This window comes from Nasonia vitripennis (assembly GCF_009193385.2).
Source record: "Nasonia vitripennis strain AsymCx chromosome 2 unlocalized genomic scaffold, Nvit_psr_1.1 chr2_random0003, whole genome shotgun sequence".
Classification (NCBI taxonomy): domain Eukaryota; kingdom Metazoa; phylum Arthropoda; class Insecta; order Hymenoptera; family Pteromalidae; genus Nasonia; species Nasonia vitripennis.
The window spans coordinates 115,299-141,621 of NW_022279609.1; the positions used below are offsets into that span (position 1 = coordinate 115,299).

Consider the following 26,323-nt stretch of genomic DNA (forward strand, 5'->3'; position numbering starts at 1 on the left):
ATGATAAACGTACGGTAATCTAACGCAACTTGACATGTTGAGTACAACCGCGCAAGGATCGGATCGATCCACTGCGTAGATTCGGAGAAATTCTCGTTTTATTATCAATTGAGTCAAAATCAGTTGGTTTCATTGCTCACTAGTACGAAACCTATAATAAACGTACGGTAATCTAACGCAACTCGAGCTGTTGAGTACAACTATGCAAGGATCGGAGCGATCCATTTCGTAGATTCGGAGAAATTTTCGTTTTATTATCAATTGAGTCAAAATCAGTTGGTTTCATTGCTCAATAGTACGAAACCTATGATAAACGTACGGTAATCTAACGCAACTTGACATGTTGAGTACAACCGCGCAAGGATCGGATCGATCCACTGCGTAGATTCGGAGAAATTCTCGTTTTATTATCAATTGAGTCAAAATCAGTTGGTTTCATTGCTCACTACTACGATACCTATAATAAACGTACGGTAATATAACGCAACTCGAGCTGTTGAGTACAACTATGCAACGATTAGATCGATGCACCGCGTTTATTCAGAGAATTTCACGTATTATTATGAATTGACTCAATATCAAAGGTATTAATTCTTTACTAATATCAATCCTATGATAAACGTACGGTAATCTAAGGCAACTCGAGCTGTTGAGTACAACTATGCAAGGATCGGAGCGATCCATTGCGTAGATTCGGATAAATTCTCGTTTTATTATCAATTGAGTCAAAATCAGTTGGTTTCATTGCTCACTAGTACGAAACCTATAATAAACGTACGGTAATCTAACGCAACTCGAGCTGTTGAGTACATTTTATTATCAATTGAATCAAAATCAATTGGTTTCTTTGTTTACTGGTATCAAAACTATGATAACCGTACGGTAATCTCAGGCAAATCGAGCTGTTGAGTACAACTATGCAAGGATTAGATCGATGCACCGCGTAGATTATGAGATATTCACGTTTTATTATAAATTGAGTTAAAATCAATTGCTTTCTTTGTTTACTAATGCCAAACCTATGTTAATCGCACACTATTCTAACGCAACTTGTCCTGTTGAGTACAACCGCACAAGGATCGGATCGATCAACTGCGTAGATTCGGAGAAATTCACGTTTTATTATGAATTGATTCAATATCAAAGGTGTTCTTTGTTTACTAATGCCAAACCTATGATAATCACACACTAATCTAACGGAACTTGTCCTGTTGAGTAGAACCGCGCAAGGATCGGATCGATCAACTGCGTAGATTCGGAGAAATTCACGTATTATTATCAATTGAGTTAAAATCAATTGGTTTCTTTGTTTACTGGTATCAAAACTATGAGAACCGTACGGCAATCTAAGGCAACTCGAGCTGTTGAGTACAACTATGCAACGATTAGATCGATGCACCGCGTAGATTGGGAGAAATTCACATTTTATTATCAATTGAATCAAAATCAATTGGTTTCTTTGTTTACTGGTATCAAAACTATGAGAAACGTACGGTAATCTAAGGCAACTCGAGCTGTTGAGTACAACTATGCAACGATTAGATGGATGCACCGCGTAGATTATGAGATATTCACGTTTTATTATGAATTGATTCAATATCAAAGGTATTAATTGTTTATCAATACCAATCCTATGATAAACGTACGGTAATCTATCGCAACTCGAGCTGTTGAGTACAACCGCGCCCTGATCGGATCGATCCACTGCGTAGATTCGGTGAAATTCACGTTTTATTATAAATTGAGTCAAAATCAGTTGGTTTCATTGCTCACTACTACGATACCTATAATAAACGTACGGTAATCTAACGCAAATCGAGCTGCTGAGTACAACTATGAATTGAGTCAATATCAAAGGTGTTCTTTGTTTACTAATGCCAAACCTATGATAATCGCACACTAACCTAACGCAACGACCTGTTGAGTACAACCGCGCCCTGATCGGATCGATCCACTGCGTAGATTATGAGATATTCACGTTTTAATATAAATTCAGAAAAAACAGTGAGTTTCATTGCTCACTAGTACGAAACCTATAATAAACGTACGGTAATCTGACGCAACTCGAGCTGCTGAGTACAACTCTGCAAGGATTAGATCGATGCACCGCGTTTATTCAGAGAATTTCACGTTTTATTATGAATTGAGTCAGTATCAGTTAGTTTCATTGCTCACTAGTACTAACCTATAATAAGCGTACGGTAATGTAAAGCAACACGAGGGAGTGACTAAAACCCCGCAAGGATAGGATCGATCCACTGCGTAGATTCGGAGTAATTCATTTTCGTTTTATTATAAATTGAGTCAAAATCAATTGGTTTCTTTGTTTGATAATATCAAAACTATGATAAACGTACGGTAATCTAAAGCAAATGGAGCTGTTGAGTACTACGGTGCAAGGATCAGATCGATCCACTGCGTAGATTACTGATAAGATTCGGAGAATTTTCAAAACGCGGTAAATAGATCTGTTCCTTGCGCATTAAGAATTCATCAGATATATTCGTTTCAGATTACCGTTCGTTTACACAGGATTAATACCAGATAAGATAAAAAAACCACTGATTTCGACTTAATTTATAAAGAATCGTAATTTTCACATATTTGATGTAGCAGACAGATCTGTTTCATGCGCATTAGTACTCAGAAGGTCGAGTTTCTTCAGATTACCGTAATTTCATAGAGGTATTTTGTTTATATAATACTTATTAACAAAATAACTTGGGATTTTTATTTAATCTACAAAGAACTGTGAATTTCACCTTATTAACGTAATGCATTTATTTAGGCATTCGTACTCTGTAGCTTGAGTTACGTTAGATTACTGTTGACCACCGGTTTAATACTAGATAACAAAGTAACCACTTATTTTGTCTCTATTTCTAAAGAATCGTAGAATTTTCAAAGTCAACGCCGTAAATAGATGTTTCTTCCGCATTAAGTACTCATCAGATATATTTGATTCAGATTACCGTTCGTTTACACAGGATTAATACCAGATAAGATAAAAAACCACTGATTTCGTCTTAATTTGTAAAGAATCTTAAATTTCACAGTGACACCACTTATTTTGACTCAGTTTCTAAAGAATCGGAGAATTTTCAAAATCAACGCCGTAAATAGATCTGTTTCTTGCGCATTTTCAAAATTATAATGGTGGATCCAAAATGGCGGACATTATACCGCCACTAAACCAATTTTACCGCAACAAATGATTTTAGATCAATTTAAAGTATGGATATGGGGGTTTGTGAGGTAAATGATTATAAATGTATTATCGGAATCAGTATATGTGCACATGAATCTGGTATTTTTCCGGATTTAGAATTATGTGTCTGCGGTTTTTGCACTTATATTTTTCTATTGTTCTGTGTAATATGTATATGACTGCGTGGATGAAAAAAATATATAATTTAGCCAAATGAATCAATCTTTAATGACATTTTGTGTACTTTTATCAATTCTGGCTCCTCGTTCGTGGAGTTTTTAATGGCTTTCGCCGATATCATAAATTATTCTGTTCCTAGGTTCATTGGCATTTGAGTAATGCACGACTTTCAACGTTTCATTATTTTCTGGGATAAATCCATGCCCCATTTGTATGTTTGTGACAGGTGGACAGTTTTTAAATCTCTTTGTTAGGAATTGACGAGTTTGTTCGTGATCTTTTTTGGCGTATAAGAAAAATTTTATATTGAATGATCGCCCATTAGCCCATGAATAAAGAGCTTTCACATCTAGAATTGCTTTATTTTTTGCAGCTTGTAAGCTCGCTCGTGTAGCTTCTCTCTTTACTATCGCTCCAACTCCATCGCAACTACTTTTTCCGTGTGCTGTTGCAAAACAGTTCCATTCATCATCAACGCCAAAATCTCTCTTATGACTCATTAAACTACTCATTTGATAACGATTTTTAAAATGCCGTTTAGCACCATCAGTAGCATATATTACCTTTTTTACGGTGGGACAAACCTTGCGAATTTCAGGTATAAGCTGTTGCTGCATTATGTATACTGCAGTGGCATCATAAGTAGTACAGTCGGGCATAGATACTGTACTGAAATGCTTTAGCTTGCCTTCAGATTTATAATAAACAACAGCAGGAAAAATCGTACTTTGATCATTATTAAAATGAAATGCCTGTGCAGCATCTTGGGCTGTAAAAGCATAGTTCTCAGCAAAATCCAATTGAGCAAGAACCTCTTCATCTGAAAGATGTGTATCTATTGGTTGATTGCCACGTGCTGAAGATGACTTGATCAATATTGTGCTCATCCATAATGTTGAGAACGTAATTAGAAAACTTTTGAATGTCCGGACAAAATTTGCATTCATTCAAATAACAACTTGGTTTGAGATCCTCACATAGAACGAAATTCAAACAATCTTTATAATTCTTCAGAATATTGTTTGAGATTTTTTCTATATTTACTGTGTCAATCATCGCCTTGAAATTTTGGTGTATCGTACATACACATACATTGTGGAGGATCCTGCAAAGACACAATATTTTGGTCTCAGTTCCGCAAACTTGGTAAGCCCAATCGGATGTTCAGGAAACTGTTCTTTAAATTGATTATGAAGGTTCTTAATATCAGTAAGTAATAATCTTTTCTGCACTTTTATTTTTTCACCATATAAATAAATACTGACGGTATCTTTTTTATTTGGCATAATTCTGCTGTTAAGATCATTTTCGTAAAAATCTTCAACTTTCTGAGTAGTTTCTGCAGGTAATGTTTTTCCACGTTTTGCAACAGGAGAAGCCAAAACTCCATCTGATTCTCATAACTGTTTTGCTTTACGAGCCATTCTGTGAGATACACCAAATTGGTTCATAATTTTACGTATTGCCCAGTGTTCGGGCAAAATAGTAAGAATACTGACACGTAATGGATCGTTCTCCGGCAGGGATTGGAATTTGTTTTTAAGTCCAGTTAAAATATCTGTAAGATCATCTTGCATAGGTGCATCCGTGTTTGAAACCGAAGGTGAGTCAGTCTCTGATTCAAAATCAACACTCATACTGACGTTTGGAGATGACAAATCATGTAGTTTGTAAAAGGATTTTCTACATGTATCACAAATCAGTGAAGATGTTAGATAATCAGGATAGACATCTTGAAATTCTTTGGAGATCTTCCTAAGAGATTTGCTGTGTCCTGTATTAATATCAAATGGATTAACGCATCTATCGGTACGATATTTTTTCGCAGGAGAAGACATTGTTGTAGGATATGAGAAAGCACAACCAAAACAAAAAAAATGTTAGAAATAACAAAATTACGGCTAGTACAGTTGAACAAGGAGTTGCCGATAAAGTAAGACTTACTCAACAACTACCTTAAAAAGGATGTTGAAGAAGAAGTCGCCAATGTATCTATTAATGTATTAACTATCCTAAAAAGGACTGTTGGAGAAAAAGTCGCCTATGAATAAAGCCGCTTGAAGAAAATATTCCTTTCTATGGGTTGCTAAACGTGGGAAGGGGTTGGGGGTGTAGGTAAAAAAGAGGGATGAAATAAATCACTTGAAAGCAATAAATTCATTTGCCACAAACAGTTTTATTTGCTGCAGTCTTTGCACAAGTTGTCATTGCACACGAGCCGTGTACTTGCAGCATTAGGCTGTTGGAAGAGGGGCGAGGTACAGCGCTGAACTCGGCCTCCTTATGTGCCCTCCGCGACGCTACTTCACTTGTGGGTAATGCGCAGCCGCGTAGCGGCGCGCCGCGGTACTAGCGCCGCGGTGATAAGCGCTTCAGCGTACGTGGCGTGTTCGGCGGGTTGCGCGTTAGCAGGAGCTTTTCGCGAGAGAGCCGGCGGGTGGGTCATGACAAATATCCGCCAGTTTATATTGGACATATTGAATTTTGAAATTTCGAGGTTAAAATAAGATTCAGCGGCCCCTTAAACTCCCATACCGATACTTTAAACTGATTTAAAATCGTTCATTGCGGTAAAATAGTTTTGGTGGTTGTATAATGTCCGCCATTGTGGATTTTAAAATTTCGAGGTTAAAATAAGGTGCAGTGGCCCCAAAAACCCTCATATCGATACTTTAAAGTGATCTAAAATCATTTGTTGCGGTAAAATTGGTTTGGTGGTGGTATAATGTCCGCCATTTTGGATCCACCATTTCGAATTTTGAAATGTCGAGGTTAAAATAAGATTCAGTGACCCCTGAAAACCCCCATATTGATAATTTAAACTGATCAAAAATCATTTGTTGCGGTAAAATGGGTTTGGTGGAGGTATAATGTCCACCATTTTGATTCCGCCATTTTTGATTTTGGAATTCCGTCAGCATTGTCAATAATATGTCCTATCATGAGTTGTACATGCTTTTTGGTGGGATATTTCACAAATTAGAACATTTTTACTATTGTTTTTGTTGAATGTGCTATGAAAACGTGGGTTTCAGGCTCCAAATTTTATGCGCCACATTGGATTTTTGAAAAGGCCAGAACTTTTTCAAAAGCCCTTGACCAGACGATCATTTTGAGACATCAAACGTCTTGTTAGGTTAACCCAAATTTTGGGTGCACTGATGGTCCGGTTGACGTGAAACGTCCCATATATATATAAATTCACCAATTCAAGATTTATATATATATATATATATATATATATATATATATATATATATATATATATATATATAATATATAAATCTTGTATATATATATATATATATATATATATATATATATATATATATATATATATATAATATATAAATCTTGTATATATATATATATATATATATATATATATATATATATATATATATATATATATATATATACACATTGTCAAACTACAAAGTAGTGGTTGACAAAGACAAGCCTCTACTGTTTATAGGCTTACGGGATACGGGCTGTGCAATATATTGTGCTTTAAAAAAAAGGAGTGATAAGAAAGTAACAGGATTACAACATTCACGAAGAGAAGGTTTAGTCAGAAAAAAAGGAAAAGGAAGTAGGGTAAAAACATTCTTAAAATTTAATTTAGGCATGGTGTAGAGTTTAAGTGAAAAAAGTTAGTTCAAACAAGTATGAGCAAGTATGTGTAATATAAGATTATTTTAAAAATTTAGTCCAGGCGTTGTGCAGAATATCGTATATTCAGTATATATAGTGTGTTTGAGTGCAAAAAGTTCGTTCAAGAAAGTATGAAGTGTAATTTATGTCACTTCCTATAAAAATTAGTAAAAGTATGCGTATATATTTGGAAATTGTTGTTCCTAATCTTTTCCTTTGATGCGCGTAGAAGAAGGTAGAGCCGGGTTAAAATAACTTCTCCGAGGATATTGCGTATCGAGAAAGCTAACTTTATTTACAGTGCCTGATTAGGCTAAAGATTACAAGACGACTAGAAAGTTCGGCGGCTGAGCCCAGAATGACGAACAGGTGCGCGCTACCTGCTCGCCACGGTGTGGCGTCGGCCTGGTAGCGCTCTCAGCTGGATGACGGCCAGACTCGTTACGAGAAGTCGGGCCTGGGCTGGAGCGTCTGTTTGCGCCGGCGCCGATGCTGCCCAGCGCTAACCGCCACATATATACATGGTGATGAGTATGATAATATACAGTTACAGTGCAAGTGTTTAATATAGTTAGAGTAAAAACAATTCATATTTTCTTAAGATTTAAGGTTATGCAGAGGGATAAAATATCAAATATACGTATATATAGATATAAATATGCTCAGTGATGGCTTCGAATATAGTATATTGAACATATATAGTCATTGTACAAGTGTTTCATAGAAGTAAGTGTGAAAAGTCTTTTAAGAATTTAGTATGAGTATAGTGAAGAAATGTCAGTTTCTACCTTTATTGGTCTACAAAAGTATGTCTAAAAAGATGCATGGTGATCATGTAGAATATAGTATATTTAATATACAGCAAGTGGTAGCGCCACGAAAGCGAGTTTGAGAAGCAGACGACGGCGCCCGTGACACTATTTACTTCTATATTGGTGTTCGGATTTTTCATGATACAGAAAAAAAGGTGTTTGTGAGTTTTTTGGCTTATCAGTATATTTTCTGAGCTAAACTATGATTTTCAAGAAAAATATTTGCAGAAAAGCCGTTTCGTTTTATAATAAACGAGTTCATATATCACGAATGCTCAAAACAGTATCTCTACTTTTTTCTCCAGTGTGGCAGGACCGTGAATTTGGCTGCAGAAGCTATTATGTGTAATACAGTTGGGTATCGGTTTCCCACAGATTTTTATAAGATGCACAGAGTACTGAGTAAATGTGTTTTCATTGTCTACTTGAATTTAAGATTATATTTTTGAACAGCTGCTGCACTGTCGAACTTTCTGAGGAAGTGGATTTCGTGACTTTCCGTGCTACATGCAAATATCGTTTCGCGTTAGCCGTTCACGCTCGGTGTCTAGGTGCCAAGGGTCTTCGATGACGAGGCTGTCGAAATATATTGCGCGCTGTAGATTTTTGTATCCACGTATCATCAATATCGGCCATGAATGCGGTCTAGGTTGACTGGATAACAAAGTCAGGCAGTGCGCACCGTACTTCTTAGTGCAGAAATGTTCAAATTAGTTATGTTTACTATCCAGGTACATGCGGTCGATAATGTCGCGATCGAGGTAGGGTTCTCCGTAGCTTTTAATGACTAAGGGAACGGAAATTGTCAAAAAATGAAAAATTCAATTTTTTGTTTATATTTTTTCCAAATTGTTTAAAAAATGAATAAACTATAAAATATATTTAGGTGTAATGTAAGAAACATAAAACTATGTTTATATGTGCCATATTATCAGGTATGACATTTCTTCGAAGGCCAAAATTCAGAATTTCCATTTTTCAGCTACCGCAGACTCACTCAAGGTTTGGGCTTCGAAGGGAACTTTTGTACTAATAGAACTTTAAACACATAGTTTCCAGATGATTGTGGAGTTTTACAAAAAAATATTATTTGAAAAAGTTTTCTGAAAATAATCAACAAAAATTGTTTAAACACTTTAAAAAGTAACAAATATATTTAATTATTGTTAAATTTAAACTTTAGTAATTTATTGATCAATTACAAATATCTTTTAAGATATTTACTACGTAACTTGCATTTTGTTCCCCTTACATTTTGTTCATAATACATACTTTTACACTTAAAATATATATTTTTTTGAAATAAGAATTTTATAAGTTATGTTTATAAGTTTTATATGTTCACGAATATGCAGAAAGTTACACTTACAATAACTCCACTCCACTCCATGAACGTACCATGAAAAAATGTAAGGGGCATGGCAAGTAACGTAGTAAATATTCTGAGTTTGTAATTTGTAATTGACCAATCATTTGGTACTTTAAAGTTAAATCATATATCAGTCAAAACTCAGCCCTTAATTAAATATGTTTAAAGATTTTTTGTTTTCCGTTGTGACGTCGGCCAATTCGCAGCCAAACTTTTTCGATTCTAAAAAGACAAATAATACTTTAAATTCAAATCAGAACGCAGAACGTAGAAAACCATACACTGCATTTGGACCCATTACCATGACTAGAGTCGATAACTTACCGACAGCCGCTAATCCGTTTGACCGTAGAGAGTTGTTACCCCGCGGTACCGACTATCGAATGGTAACCGACTACCGTGTGGTAAATGAGAAGTTATCTAAAGAGGATAAATAAATCGAATAATCAACAAGTCATGCTGCGTAACATCGCACTTACAATATACACACATATTATTAATTTACTAACATTTATTACTATTATACCCGTTAGATAAAGTCATTACATAAGTTCCTTATATAATCTCTCTGCTACGAGTAAATTTAGAAATTTAGACAATCATATTATTCATACATATAAAACACATTTTATTTTAGTATTAGAAAAACGCACTCTTTCTACAGAAATCAATATTAATAGAAACCAAGACAACTGCCTCTCAGTAATAGAAACCATGATCAGCCTCCTCCGAATACCGATACACTTACCTCCTTAGATCTCCTGCTCTCCTGATACCTTCCTCGCCTTTCGGACCCCACATCTTCCTTAATTTTGCAGTTAGAAAAATAATGTAAAATACTAAAATCATGTAAAAGCTCTCACCTACATTTTAGCATCGAAATAGCAACGAAATTTATAATAATTATTTTATATTAAAAAACAAAGCTATATTATTCTTCATGCGTATAAGAAAGAGGCGTACAGAGTAGAAGGCAATGATAGTCAACGCCGGTAACACCGCTTTTGTATTCTGAAACCGATAAGTCCAAGACTATACATCCGGCAGTGACCGTATACTCCTTTGTAATACGATGTCCCGAAGCGCACGTCATCTCTTTGTAATATGCTATCTGCGTATAGCTACGAACTCGCTCTCACGCCCAAGCCTTAAAATGTCATCAAGCGGCGGCGGCAGCTCAAAAAACTGTTTGTATATTTTATATCACGATTCAATAACGTTTATACTTCATATATACTTCGGCTGAAATCAAGAACCAAGCATGATGCAATGGAAGATGAGTTCATCCGACTCATAGTCCCGCCACTAGAATAACGACGACCAACCAGAACAAGCCTACGTCACAAGCAGCCATTGCAGTATCCATGGCAACACCAATGCCGAACCAGCTCCGTCTACACCCACCACCACCTACTCACTGCCGGTCGCACTGGATCAGACAGTGCGACAGTCCTCAACTAGAGCTCGAACTGAGCAGTCACTTTATAATTTTCGCTTGAATAAATTTCACAGTATACTTTAACCTTTTTAATCTTTGAGTTTCATTTTCGAGTATTAAAACTTGGAATTATTACGCTATTTTTTCGTTTGCTTACTCCTACAAAATAAATAGCCTTACGACTATTTAATACGATTCCATCCAATTGGCAAAATAAGTATAATACAGGATTATACTTATAAAATCGAAGAGCGGATATACTGGCTTGAAGAAGAAGTCCATTCTACGGCTTTCTTACCCGGGACTCCTGACCCGACACTTTCAACCATCCTCAGGACTGGTGACAGCAGCCCTAAGCAGCCAAGCTTAATATATTTTCCTTGCAACAGCGCCAGCCCTTTGCAGGACTTGTAAAACTGCCTTGACCGTGGAACAGTTAGGTCTCATTTCTTATCACCAAAAGTTAAGTATTTTGAGATTTCTAAATATATTTTCGGCATTTCAAAAAAACTTAGCTTCTCACGCGGAGACGTAACACCGTATTATAAATAATATAATATGATTGTTAATTTGAATTTTTTAAATTAATCTCAGTTATTTTTCAATCTGTAAATTCACTGTAAACAAACTTATTGACATTCATGATGATACGCAGAACAGCAAACGAGCCTAACCTTTTCACTTTGGTTAAGTTTTTTTTTTTAGAGATAGTGAATTTGTCTAAAAAAAGTTGTTTTGAGCAAGTATGTTGTGTAATATAAGGTCACTTCTTATAAACATCAAGTCCTGCGCACGAACGGAGAGTCAATTTTTGGAGAATGAGGCTTCGCTACTAGAAAGACTTTTTTCAATTGGGTATTTAAATACTGCGAATTTGTTCAGAATTTAATTTTCTACAAAATAGCCAGAATACTTTTATAAAAAAACCTGTTTGTAAAAAATGGCTTAATAAGAATTGAAAAAAAAAACATTTTTGGTCAAATCTAATAGGCGTTCGCCCTGGGTATAAGACGTTTCTTTGAAACACTTTATACGGGGTGAGTGCCTAAAAAACATATCTGCACAAATGATTATTTTTAGCATCCCTTTTATTTGGACCGAATCTGCAGATTACATTTTGTGATATGAATAAATACATACGGCATTCGTCATTTCGAATTTACAAAGACATAGCTTTAAAAAATGAGGATGACTGTGTCACGTGTATATACAACAGCGTTGCTAGTTATACGCGCATAGCAACAGTACGGACTCACCCCGAAGCCCGTTTCTTTCGACTCAGCATAACCTCCATTCTACGGTTTTGGACGACCGCGCGGGTAGGAATCACACCACCCGGGGAGTCTATAAAAGGGGGGTGCATGCGGGCGCTCCTTGTCGATTTCGCCACTCACGATCCAGCACTAGACAGGTAGTTTTGACTCGGAGACTTCAGATAATATCGATACTTAGAACACACATCCTCCGAAGTCACTTGAATACGCCTTTTCTCTTTCATACATTTAGTCTATTGTGAATTACGAACAGACACATTCACCGATAATCTCTAGTGTTTATTCATTACCCTGGTATTTTTGCAGCAACCTCACTGAGACTCGGTATGATACCTATTCGCGAGAAGCATTAGCTATGGTCTTCGGTATTCGTCATTTCAGACACTATTTATTGGGCACTAAATTCGTCGTCTGTACTGACCATCTACCCTTATGTTGGTGGAAAGACTCTTGAGACCCCGACTTGCGTGCAACACGGTGGAGACTACGATTTTGAAGTTATTTAAAAACCAGGGAGAATAAATCTTAATGCCGACGCACTCTCGCGAAATCCGATAGAGAAACCGACGGACACTATGATGCTTATCTCCAGAGATGCAAGTAATAAAGAAAGGACTTAAATCAATCCAGTCCCCATTCCGGACGAAAGAGGGACAGAAATTACCGAAGTTTGGATGACGCGTACGAGGGCGGGAAAGTTAAATAGGCCTGACTACCGAGACACTCGGAAGAAAACTCCCAACGTCAAGAGAGAGAGAGAGAGAGACTAAAGGACTTAGTGGGGAAGGCTAGACAGGAAAAGGATAATAGTGCGCACATCGATGAGGTCATCGAAGAATATGTTAAAGAGTCGATGGAAGAAGGATGTCAGGAATCGCTCGTCGAGAATCAAAACGCGTTAAGGCCATTTCGATCGTCAATTAGAGTAACTCCGAATGAAAAAATCGATAATTTAAACATACAAAAGCGCTCTTAAAGTTATGGAAAAATCTTTGCAGAAACCAGGGAGCAATTGTATATGCGCAAGAATAATTATTTATATTTTCTATCTTCCAAGCAGGAGCCTTGTAATCAGGGAGTAATCCTGTTAGGGACTCGTCAAGAAATAACGAGGTTACATAATTTAACAGCAGGAGAATTGAGAATAATGCCGAAAGGCAACAAACACCATTTGATTATCGTATTACGAGGAAAAGAACAAATAAAATCCATCAGTCTCGCAAAGAGTAGTAGTAAGTACTTCCTTAAAACAAAATACCGTTTAAAATAGACTTAACATCTTTGTCTTTCATCATCGTAGGTATTTTAAAACAAATAAACACATTTTCATATTGAACAAAATAAACAAATAATAATTAACTTGAGTTATTAATTAACTTGTCTTCTTCGAGCATGACTCTTTTTATATTCTGTCTTCAAATCTCTGAATTATGCAATGCATCCGTACGTTCTTGAACGGGAATATTTGTTCTCTTCTCTGTGAAATCATGAAACACACTTACAAAAGACCGAAAAATATTATTATTAAATCACGTATTTTACAGCATCAATATTTACAGCATTCCTCCTATAGTTATAGCTTACTTATAAATAATCTTAAAAGTTCAGTTTCAATTTGTTTAGCCGGACATCTTCCAGGAAGAACTGTCTGGACACGTTCAATCGGCAAAGCTCTGTTCATTAGATCATCTTCTCCCCGAATCTCTAGCGCAAGCCAACTTACAAATTCATTTATTGATTGTTTGCTCATGTAAGAAAAGCTTACACTTGAGACGCTGATACCTTCTCCTAAGTACATCTATAATTGAAATATAGTGATTTCTAATTAAAAAAAATATATATATATATATATATACAGGGTGGGCCATTTTAATCAAACCAGTCTAATAACTCCTAAATTAAGCCATGAACAGAAAAATTGTTCAGATGAAAGTTGTCCAGGATCAAGGGGGACATCTTTTTGTGCAATTAGTTTTGACCTTGAACTCAAATTTCAAGGTCATTTGAAGGTAAAATTTTCTTTTTAAATAGGAACCCCTATTTTTGATAGCAGATTCGGAAAGAACAGGAAATTTTACGTCCGAAACGTCCGAAAGTCAAAATCCTCTAAAAGCTCTGGCAGTCGATCTCTGAGCAATGCCAAGTAGCTATTCTGGTTAACATTTTGACCGAAAAAATATGGCCCAATCAGGTAACCATTAATGATCCCACACCACACCATTAAACTCCATCGGTTTTGATGGTCAATAGCCCTGTACCAGTGGGGATTTACAGGTGACCAGTAGTGACTATTGTGCCTATTTAATTGACCATCACTGCGAAATATAGCCTTGTCAGAAAACATAACAAATCCGAAAAAATCTGGATCATTTTGTAAAACTCCTAAAGCCCACTGGCAAAAGTTAATACACATTAGAAAATGGCGTGGCCTCAGCTCATGAACTAATCGTAAGTGGTAATCGTGATAGTGGAGATTATTGAGAATTCTCAATGCTGTTCTTCGTGGTATACCGATTTCTCTTTCAATTTGTCGACTACTAATTTGTGGATTGAGATGAACAGCTGCTAAGGTGGCTATAACATTAGGATCATTTTCGTTGTATTCGTGGTGTCTGCGTTGACGACGAATATGTTCATCACGAGCTCTTCGAAGTAATCAGAGTAATGTGTCGTGAGTAGGACGCCTTCTTAGAGGAAAGCGTTCAGCGTAGAGTCGCATCGCGGCTCTGGCATTGTTTTGGGTTTCGCCTAAGATCATTATCATATCAACAATTTCATTGGATTGATAATCGCCCATGTTGAAAATTTTGTTTATAATAAGAAAAACTATTTTATTTACATTCACTATTTATTGAAATTGAAACTAAACCAAAATAAGAAAGTGACAACAAAAAAGGAGAAATTTTCAAACTGTATAATTTTTAAATCAAATTTGTAACTTCTTATTTTCTTACGTTAAGACATTGTGATTTAAATTGAAGACAGCGTGAGAACAATCGTTACAATTCATATTAGATTAAAGAAATTCAACTTAAAAAAAACATCTAAACTGGAAATGATATCATTACAGATATCTTATGGGCTGTATTCAAACCTAGGTATGTCACCTTTTTGTCAGTGTCTAGCGAAATCGGAAGTTGACAATTTGCAGTTTAATGTAGTCGGAAAGATTATGTACTGATCTTAACGGATGATTGGTGATTCATCCTTGGGAGTATCGTGCGCATGTTGATGCGGCTCGATTCTGGTTGTTTTGATGCGAGGACACTGAGTAAGAAGGGACAGACCTGGCGGGTCGAGCGAAGGAGCGACAAGAATCGCGAGGAGGATAAAGTTCATCGAGCTGGAGGACTAGCCGACACTCTGCTCTAGTAATGGTGAGTTTGCTTTCCTTCTCTCAGCCTTTTTCTCTGACTAGGCATAAAGAAATTCAACTTAAAAAGAAAACATCTAAACTGGAAATGATGCACTTTGGCAAATACAATTATTAAAAAAAATTTTTTAATATTACAAAAGCAAAATGATGTTTAATATTTTATCTTAAATAATGTATTTTTTAACATCCTACCTTTATTGTTTAACTATTTTTTACGCTTTTGAAACGTTAAACTTTTACTTGACTCTGCTTCGACCGTGAATGAATTGACAACATTGATTTTTAATGTTCCATTTCCCACTCCCATTAAGAACTCAGATATTTAAAATTATCATGTTTACTTCAAAATTTACTTTTGACCACTAACAATTTGTTAACGAATGTTAAACAAGCATCCTAGAGAAAGGCAAGGGGACTCACAGTAAACAAGCACCCCAGTGAGAGGCAAGGGGACTCACATTAAAAAAGCACCCCAAAGGGAACATAATCCTAATACGTCCACGTCGTTGTTCCTGGGTAGCGCTGAAATTAGGGAATTATTTTGTTTTCAAGGTAAATATTTTCATGGTCATTGTCACATTGGGTTTGAATATTCATCATAAAAGTACATTAACTACGATTATTCTATCAGAAAATGCGATTAAATAGCAATTACAGTATTTCTTAACATTTGACCTTGAAATGACTTTGTGAAGGTCATGAAAAAAATTTTGAAATACCGTTTTTGACGTAAAATTTCCTGTTCTTTCCGAATCTGCTATCAAAAATAAGGGTTCCTATTTAAAAAAAAAATTGACCTTCAAATGACCTTGAAATTTATTTGAGTTCAAGGTCAAAACTAATTGCACAAAAAGATGTCCCCCTTGATCCTGGACAACTTTCATCTGAACAACTTTTCTGTTCATGGCTTAATTTAGGAGTTATTAGACTGGTTTGATTAAAATGGCCCACCCTGTATATATATATATATATATGACATGTATATGTATACATATATATATATATATATAAGTGATTTCTAATTAAAAAGTTTGAATTAGTTATTTGTATAGTGTGTGTGTGTGTGTGTGTGTGTGGGTGCGTGTGTGTATGTGTGTAAAAACAAGTAATAAATAGTGTACTGTATAATTTTTTAACTCACTAAATCATTTGTTATTTCATATCGTCTTCTGCGATCTTCAACACCTGGAGATTCTCGTTTTATATAATACTCACAGCAAGCTATTATTTATTTAACGGAGTCTCCTCTAGTTTTGACTATACATGTAAAATAAAATAAAATAAATTTAATAAATGCTATTAAAATTGTGTCACATATTTATATTGATATTATTGTAATATAATTAATTACTTTTCTTATTTAGAGTTTCTATCAAGTCCACATTTTGACGACTTGCTCCCTGTCTATTCCTTCTATTTTCAGGATTATTTTGTTCCCTATTAAAACTAATTCCTTGCTGTTAACGTACGACTAGCCATATGTCGAGGAATGTTTTGTTAAGTACGAACTATCCTATTCACTGCATCCTCACTTGCTCCCTGTGTATTCCTTCCATTTTCAGTATTATTTTGTACCCTATTAGGTACATTTCTTTCTGATAACGTAGCTATATGCGGAGGAATGTTTTCTTGAGTATGGTCAACTATATCATTCAGTGCTTCCTTTTCAGTCGTTTCATTATTATGAGGAAATTTTTCCCTATCATCAATAGCTTCTAAAAAAATATACAATCAAATTTAACTTTAGACATAGTTTCCATTAAAAAAAAAATTAAAATATATTATTCAAATAAAATATACCTTCCTTTTTGTCGTCAGAGTAATTTTCTTTTAAAGCACAAAAAAAAGTTATAAATTGCAAGTAATCAATTTTTAAACAATTGTAGTAATAATTTATATTGATATTGTACCTTCGGTTTTAGGAATATTTTGAGATTCATGATCACTTCGTCTATTGAGATTAACAAATATAAAATTAAACTTCGGTAAATTTATTAGAATACAATTTAAATTTCTAAAAGCATAAAAAATTTACCTGCATTGTTTGATGTTAATCCAGATTTACGGTTATTTTCTAAAAGTTTTAGACAAAATTTTATATAATTAAGTGCTTATTTCCTAAAACCCTCAAGATTTGATTGACTTACTTATAGAAGAAAGTATCTTCTCACATCTAGGCAACGAAACTTTTAACTGCATTCCATTCTTTAATTTCTCCTGATCAAAATTTTGACATTTGTTTTGTACGCTTTGATCATCATTATTTGCTTCATCTGATAGATCATCATTAAATTCTTGAAGCTTAGTTTTTTTTTTGATAGTAAACTTAAAATTGATTGACCTCTGGACATTGCAACTTTACGTTTTTTATTTTCATTTGACGTTCTACTCTTCAATAATTATTGAAAATTATTAATTATCTCCAATCATTATTAAAAAAATTGACACCGAACGTAATGTACACATAAAAACACTACACAATTGCATTTTTGTAGACGGAAAAATTCTACTACAGATATTTTTTATGCGAATATTCCGTACACTTATTTTTTATTATTTTACTACACTGCATAATTCTACACAATCACATAACCTATTGTTATATTATTTGTACAACATTAGGTTATATGCTTGTGTAGAGTTTTGCTGTGTAGTAAAATAATAAAAAATAATTGTAGAAAATATCCATGTAGAATTTGTTTGTGTAGGAAAATGCGACTGGGGGGGTTCTATGGGTTTTTATGTGTACACCATGTTCGGTGTCAAAAAATTGATATAAAATTAATTAATCATTACAAAAAATATCTCAGATTATTATTTGTTTCTAGAATATTTTCAATAATATTATTATCCCTGTTAAAAATATTTACATCAAATTTTACATCAAATTTTATGTGAAGATTTTTAACTTTTACATGTAAAATTTCACATGCATGAATAAAATTGTAAAACTTTACATAAAGTTTCACGTAAAATTTTACATATTGATCTTGACGTACAAATTTATGTAACATTTTACGTAAAGTTTTACAATTTTGTTGATGTTCGTAAAACTTTTCATGTAAATGTTCAAAACCTTTACATAAAATTTGATGTAAAATTTGATGTAAATATTTTTAACAGGCATCTGCAATATTTTAATTAATAATTATATTTTTTATATCTAAAATTAAAAGAATATTTACATTAAATGTAGGTCGAGTTTGTGTCAGTGCAGACTGATTATGACTCTCGTTGCCATAAAAGACTGTAGGTATTTTATTCCTAGAGCTTTGTTCCATAAAAGTAATGCTATTTTCATCATCTATGCATGGACATTTTAAATATTATATATATATATATATATATATATATATATATATATATATACTAAAATTATTGCCATAAGAAAAAAATTACCTGCTAAAAATATGATGAAACATGGCTTATATTCATAATGTCCATGTTGTTTTTGACAACCATCATCACATTTCCATTTAGCATAATAAATTTTTCGTCTATCAAAATCATTTACGTCAAAAGGTTGTATATATAAATCGCCAGGATCATCCAGTTTGTCCTTTATCTCTAGAATTTTTCTCTTAAAGAACTCGTGCATATAACGGTGGTGTCATTTAAAAAAAATTGTGTTCTTTACAAATTCCTAATAAATTGTTAACGTGTCAGAATGATAAATATGAACAAACACTGGTAATTTACAACCATAAAAACTTTTAGCATCCAGTCGTATGCTCACACAGCCACACATATATGTCTGATGTGTTGTGTACATCACGGAATATTCCGGAATTCCGTCGTTTCATTGTAGAAGTATATATGTATGTAAAATAAACTTACGGAATTTTTCGGAATTCCGTCGTTGCATTATAGAACTTTCCGAAATTTTCGAATCATACTTATCTACATAACGAATGTATTAAACTGAGATGCAAATTATATGTAGCATCTTTATTATTATTCTTTTTGAATCACAAAAATTATTCGATTTATATTGTAAATAAAAATTACTCTTAAATGCGCATAATAGTGACTTTTTAAATCTGCGGAAGACTAAAATGATTATTTTTATGTTTTTTTAAAATTAATTTTTTTATTTCACATAATTCCTTTTTTAGTTAAATAAAAATAAATAAAAATTATTTGTATTCTAAAATAATAGTGGTTCTGGTTAGATTAAAATATTAAAATGCCTAAGAGAACATTTTCACAGTTTCTCTATACTAATAACTTTGATATGACAATTTATATGAAAAAGAAAATGAAAAGTATAATAAAAAAAGAGCATAGTGTAAGTTAAGTTAAAAGTTAAGTTAAGTAATTTTATATTTATGTTTTTCAATATTAAAATTCTTAAGAATCTATAATTATATACAATTAAAAATAATTTACCATACTTATAGTTTTCTGAAGATATTCAGTCAACTGGTACAGTAGAAAATTCAATACTGGAAAATATTACACAAATTAATAAATTCCCAACAAGAGATAATGAACAACAAAGTAACGAAGATCACATTTCAGATTCTGATATTAAGTTTCAAATGTGAGAATCTACCTATTATTATTTTAATATACATTTTAAATTCATTAAGGTTCTACATACTGTAGAGATAATAAATTTTAATATATTGATTCATATTGGTCTGAAAATGACTCGAAATATTGTTTGTAAGGCCAGGGTACGTGAGAGAAAAGTAACAGATAGTATTATGGGAATCGCGTTTACAGTGACAGTTACCATTGAATTTCATAAAAATTATCATTCAAATTTTGTTAAAAATTTTTGTATGAATGTTTAAAGAATGTCTATAATTTTCCAAAACTATGATTAAGTAGACATAAGTATTAGCAAGAATTGATTGACAGTAAAAAAAGTCACACTTAACCTCAAAGAATAACTCTAATGAGCTTCTGTATGGAAGTTTTTATTAATAATTAGGATGAATAGAATCAGTTAATGCCAGTGCCTAATCATTATTTGGTGCGTATTTTCATTTATGCAGTCTATTTAGTAAAGTGAATATCTTCGATTAACAAGAAATACATAGTGCACTGATTTTGACGTGGGACGTAGAAACGGTACTACCTTAACAGATTCACTGCGGTTTTTTTACTATTGACAACCCTGGTAAAAATGAAATAATGAAAAAGTCGGAACGTATATATATATATATATACACACACACACATATATATATATATATATATATATATATACATATAATGCTTAAAATATTTGTTTCTGAATAAGTTAAAAGCTATCACTTTTATTTGTATCAGGTTTGCATTGAATATTATTTTTATTTATTATTAAAATTTATATTACTTATATTAATTAAGTATATTACAATTAGATGACAACTAATTCGAATGAAGAATTTATCTCTTCTACAACAAACTCGATTGCTGTAAGTAAAAATATTATTAACATCGATTGTCATTTCATGGATTTATTATTAAATATTTAGTAGTGTTTTAGATTTATTTAAAAAAGCAACTGAAAGTGCCAGCGCTAGAACTGATTGGAAAATAGAGTATAGGTTATTTGAGTCAGTTAATGCTTGTGTAGACAAGAGTTTTGGAGAAGTATTTCTGATATCCTTGAAATATTCTTTGACTGCTGGATTACCTTTTTCAGGAATAGTTAATTAATGAAGCTTATAAATATTATTTGTGGATAAAACATATTACCTCACACGCGTCATTATTTGAATAAATTATGGGATAATCATAATGATGTGACGTTTACACATATAGAAAAGAGAAATTACGTATTACACATATATGTAGGAATAAATGAATTAGAAAAGGAACTTTTCGTAGACGATTTTATAGAGTTATTGATCAGTCAGAATTTGAAACAAGTGGAACAATTAAACGACTTATTATGGCAAAGTGATACTGACACGATTTGGCAAATAATGCATGACTTATTCGAAAGACTAAATGGAAATAGGTTAACATATCTTCTACAGCTAGTAAGTCAAAAAATGAATAAATGGAATGAGAAAAATAAACTCGGAGAGACTTTGATATTTGAAGCCATAAAGCCATGTAACGCCAGAAGCGTCCGCTATTTATTAAAACAAGGTGCCGACGGGTAAATCATTACAAAAGAAGGCACGAATTTATTTTTTGAAGTTATAATAAAAAAGGAAGAGAAAGTATTACAGGTTGTGATTGATATGAGTATAAAACCTACGAAAAATATAGGTCCGTTTCTAACCGCTTTAGAAAATAATGTGACGAGTTTTATACCAATTTTATGGTCCAGTGGGTAATGACTAATTACCCAGTAGAAGTATTGCGCGTCGCTATAAGGAAAGAGGACATATTGGGAATTCGATGGTTATATTGACGACAAACGCCTGAGAGGTCAATGAGATTTTTACATGAAGCTACAAGGCAGGGAGTAAGCGTTGAAGTAGTCCAACAATTAATAGATCTAGGATACGATTGCGAAGCTTGCACTAGTTATGGGAGGACGGCATTGCAAATAGCTATTTCAGGGAGACACGATCATTTAGTAAGATATGTGATAAACCGTGGGGCAAATGTACACGGACGTATGGGGGAAGACGAAGAAAGCAACCTTCTTCTAGCTGTACGCACTCGACATATATTGGCCACCATAATTTTATTGCATCGCGGGGCATCCTGACTAGAGAAGGACATTAATGAGGACACTATTGTTGATCGAGCTATAAAAGACAATAATGAAGAAATGTTAGCCTTGATTTGGGGGCTTGGAGCCAGCTTATACGGAGGCTCAGGTAAACCAATCTCAGATTCAAAAAGTGGGGTTGAAGAGATAAGAGCGCTAGTGAAAAGAATGGTTTTGATCCAGCATCTGAAAGGTAATATACACCCTGAAGATACCAAAATTATAAGTTCACAAACGGCATTACTCTCCTATTATCATCACTGTAGAACAACATTAGATCGCATGCGTTACAAAGAGAAAAAAGTACTGCGAGGAAGGGATTATACAGTTTGCTTGCAGGTCTAAGATGAGAAGCAATTTTCGAGCAAGCAGTCAACAATTTATTGACGGAGTTTCAAATCAAACTGTGTAATAATAGCAATCCTGATCATTTAGAATTCAGAACAAATTTGAATATAACGCTCGGGAAGGTACAATTAAAATTAGTAGAAGAGACTCACAGTCAGGTGAAAGCTATACCCATACGACAAGAAGATATCGTGCGGTTATTATACAAAGAATGTGCGTAGTAAATTAAAAAAACACAAAAAAAAATTATATATATAAAGAAATAAAGACAACATGATTCACAAGCACACACACACCTACAGTATCCATCACTCAAGGGTGACTTTCCCTTTCAGTACACGGACAATGGATACCGGACTATATTTCTTGGTATTGGTTTGGAGCAGTATCGCAGGGGGTCAGAAAACCCCATTGATGGCTGTTTCCGATACCGTAGCGCATACCGCTGGATTATATTTCGAGGGTCTGAACGAGTTACAACTTATTAGAGACGAACGGACGTATTTAATCTATGTTGACACGTATGAAAAGCAATTTAACGCTACTAAACTATTTGGGATAATACAGATGATCGGAAAAACCTGTTTCCCACGTAAACTATGCGAAAATCGAGAAAAGGAGATTGAGAAGTTGAGTCGATTAGACCGTGTAGAACGAGAAAGAGCCAATTTTGAGGAAAATTTAAAAATTTTGCAAGACGATTTAACGGATAGTCAGAAGTTAGAATATAATAACGAATATAATAATGAATCTAGAATCTGCTGAGATTTATTTTAAACACCTACAAGAGGCTAAAACCTATATAAAATATGCAGCAGTCTTGACGGGTTCGAAGACAAGAAGAATACGAGCCAGGAAAATTTATTCGACACCTTCGACGAAAGTATAAGAAGATTTATAAAAAACAAAGATATTCAAGACTCTACGGTAAATGAAATTCTACAGAGTGTCGAGACTCAATAACTTTCTTAAGATAATATAATAATATATTACGATATTTAGAATTAAGAGTTTCCGGTGCATACTCTGCGTTCCGGAGCAGTAACAATAACTAGCTTGCCAGGGTATCCGATAACAAGGTTCAGGTTGTTTTTGGTGTCTTAGTATAAAAATCATTCAATTACGGTGTCTAGGTGTACCGATGACGACGTAGGTGTCTAGGGTGGCCGATGACGACATCAGATGGTGCGGCTCCATGGTTTTTGGTGTCTAGGTAAACAAATCATACGAGGGCGGTGTACAGGTTGGCCGATCACGAGGTCTAGGTGGAGTAATCCGTGGTTTTTTGGTGTCTAGGTGTAAAAATCATTTGAGGGTGGTGTATAGCAGAACAATCAGTGATTTCATGTTAGTGATAAAAATGTTACAAAAAAGCTGTGGCCAAAATATGCTAAAGATGCTTATATTTTATTTTAACGACGTCGAATATGAATATGAAATACTCAAAAAATTTACTAAAAAGGATTAAAATCTCTAAAAAAAATTAACTTTTAAAAAAGTAAAAGGTTAGGTAAGTTTAATATATTCCGCAACGAAATAACAGATAGAAAAGAACTAAGATCAATCAAACGAAGTCAATTTTATTATATTTAATTGTAATAAAGTGAGGAACAACTCTCATAATAATTACTACGTAACTTGCCATGCCTGTTTTATTTTGTTTATTGGTAAACAACTAAAATTTTCTTTTTATGTATTAGAATGTCATACAAACACCATACAAACAGTGAAACGGGCATGGCAAGTTACGTAGTAATTATCTTAAGATTTGTTCCTCGCTTAATTACGATTAAATATAATAAACTTGACTTTGTTCAATTGATTTCAATTCTTTGTTCTTTTCTATCTGTGATTTCGTTGCGAAATATATCAAACTCACCTAATCTTTTAGTTTTTTAAAAATTAAATTTTTTTACAGATTATAATTCCTTTACTATTAAACTCAACGTTGTTGTTTTTCAAAGGATTTTGTTCTTTCATTTCGACTTCGTGTATAATTTTGTATGATTTAGCGTACATGTTTACTTGTCGAAAAATTTATCTAATTTCTTCAATAGCATTAAAGAAAATGTCACATTAGTTTGTAATCGTGATTGTGAGGCGATTTTATTATCAATGATGTATAATTGTACATATTTTCTGGCTTCGTTTTCGTCTGAATGTAAGGTATAAATACTGTGGAATATTGGACCACTTCTTCGAATAACTTGAGGGCCTTTCCCGAAAAGAGTGTCAAATCTAGCTCCAAAACTTGCGAAGGCAAGTGCATTATTCTATTGTCTCATATAATTTAAGAAGTGTTTACTTCCGTCAGTATTTCCAGAAACTAATTCTTTTGAACGTGAAGGATAAGTCATATAGTCTGTAACGAGGTGCAAAATCAGGTAGATTCTCGCATCGTTAAAACGCGACGTTGCGCAAGCACGAGGCAAGATTCAGGACCTCGCGTATAAGTCGCGGTCCGTCGGACAGATAGATAGCTTCTGGCCAGAGTAGCGAACGCGTCAGCTCTCCTGCGTGAGACTGACTACATCGTGCGGCGACCGATAGCCAACTTCTACTTCCATAGGGAAGGACGCTCTAATCTGTCGATTAGCAACTGAAAGAGAGGACGTCGGCTCCTGCGAGTGAGCCAAAAACACCACTAGCGCAGAGTGTGTGGGAGTGTATGGTGCGCGCCTATCGAGAACGGCGACAGCGAGTAAGTAGGACTGAGCCTTTTTTCTGTATCGCGAAAGCAGTAGCAGCGGCTACAGCTTTGCGACTTGGTCCAGCGGCACCAAGTAACGGCCTTCTTGTTCGCGCGCGTACGCTTCGCGATATACTCACCACGCGCCGAGTCGACATTGAGGTGACTCGGCGCACATTTATATAGAAACAATATTAGCCGCACAATACATTATTTTGTTTTAATCGAACTAGCTTCATTTTCCCAAGTTGTTCTCTTCCGTTCCCTACGTCCTCATCGCGAATACCGCCGCCTCGGCGGGCATTTCAACAAGCGGTTACAACGCAAATCTGAGAAGCCAGCTCCGCACAGGAGAGTGCGGAGAGATAGCATACGTGCGAACGTGACGTTCGCGAAGCAGCTCTCGCAGCGAGCTGCGTTGCAACGCAGGTAAATCACAGGCGTTGAGAGAGTTCTCCGTTGCACCGAGGGATTGTGATCCGGTCAGATATTGCCGAGTTTTTCCCCGAAATTGAACCCCGTTACAAGTCATATAATACAACGATTTCTCTATTGCAACATTTAGAAAACTTCTTATCACATAATGTTTAGCATTACAGAATTCACATATTTCACTCATATACGCTACCTAAATCATTCTCCATAATTGTTGCCAACATTGTATCCAATTTAGTTATTGAAAATTCATGGAAATTTGTAATAGCGTAACCTTTGAAGTTTTTGTAGATGTTATTTATAACTTATAACGTAGAACTTTCAAATATTCTTTAGAGCTATAAATATAAATATATTCACCTAATTAACGGAGCGACGTTAGGAGCGAGGTGACTCTGCTAGTAGTATATTATGCAACAAGAGGCGGAAGTAGAAGATTTTTCCCGTAAGTGAGTTTACTGCCCGAACGAAAATATTTTTTCAGAGGGCGCGTTTATTGCCCGAACGAAGTGTGACTGGAGCCGTACCAGACGAGTCTCTCCACCAGCCCGTCGAGCACTCGTCAAAGTAGCAGTACTTTAAAGGGGATCTTCTCGTTACCTAACACGAAATATATCCACGAGGGTTTTCGGGTAGGCGATCTATCGATTTTCAAAAATTGCTGAATCACTCGCAATTGCGTTGGAAAATAATATGTACATAAAAATCAGTGTTCCGTCGAGACCCGAGGTGTAAGTTCCGCCGTGAAAACGGTGTCGAGCGAACTCAGCGAGGTCGACGTAGAGCATGTGGCTCCATCTCCCGTGCTCGAGTTGAACAAGCGGAGTCGCGACTTGCCGCGCTCGCCGGCAGCGCCGCCGGCCTCGTGTCGCGCGC

The 26,323-nt window shown here is 34.7% G+C and overlaps 1 protein-coding gene across 5 annotated transcripts; it reads right to left on the bottom strand.

The window, feature by feature from the left end:
• Window positions 1-11,731: 11,731 nt before the first annotated feature.
• Window positions 11,732-19,127, bottom strand: LOC116416270. 5 transcript variants are annotated; one of them, XR_004345186.1, is made up of 9 exons: window positions 18,711-19,073; window positions 18,497-18,615; window positions 17,459-17,701; window positions 17,347-17,385; window positions 17,222-17,262; window positions 17,112-17,138; window positions 16,663-17,026; window positions 16,453-16,568; window positions 13,434-13,733 (listed from the first exon to the last, which is right to left on the bottom strand). XR_004345186.1 is itself a non-coding variant. In XM_031923979.1 (3 exons), exons 1-3 carry the CDS (start codon window positions 18,907-18,909, stop codon window positions 17,519-17,521), a joined length of 501 nt encoding a protein of 166 aa, XP_031779839.1. In that variant the 5' UTR covers window positions 18,910-19,127; the 3' UTR covers window positions 17,512-17,518. The 5 variants fall into 5 exon arrangements, 1 of the variants encoding a protein (XP_031779839.1); XR_004345187.1 differs by lacking the exons at window positions 17,112-17,138; window positions 17,222-17,262; window positions 17,347-17,385; ... (1 more) ...; window positions 18,497-18,615; window positions 18,711-19,073 and adding an exon at window positions 11,732-13,412 and having other exon boundaries at window positions 13,520-13,733; window positions 16,663-16,963; XR_004226753.1 differs by lacking the exons at window positions 17,112-17,138; window positions 17,222-17,262; window positions 17,347-17,385; ... (1 more) ...; window positions 18,497-18,615; window positions 18,711-19,073 and adding an exon at window positions 11,732-13,432 and having other exon boundaries at window positions 13,520-13,733; window positions 16,663-16,963.
• Between the last annotated feature and the right edge of the window lie 7,196 nt (window positions 19,128-26,323).

Excerpts from the sequence above, each read along its gene's own strand:
- LOC116416270 (XM_031923979.1), bottom strand. The coding sequence starts at position 18,909 with ATGCACGAGTTCTTTAAGAGAAAAATTCTAGAGATAAAGGACAAACTG. Across the intron at positions 18,616-18,710 it reads TTTCATCATATTTTTAGCAG|ATGATGAAAATAGCATTACT; the intron begins GTAATTTTTTTC and ends GTCCATGCATAG. Across the intron at positions 17,702-18,496 it reads AAACTCGACCTACATTTAAT|AGTAGAACGTCAAATGAAAA; the intron begins GTAAATATTCTT and ends TAATTATTGAAG.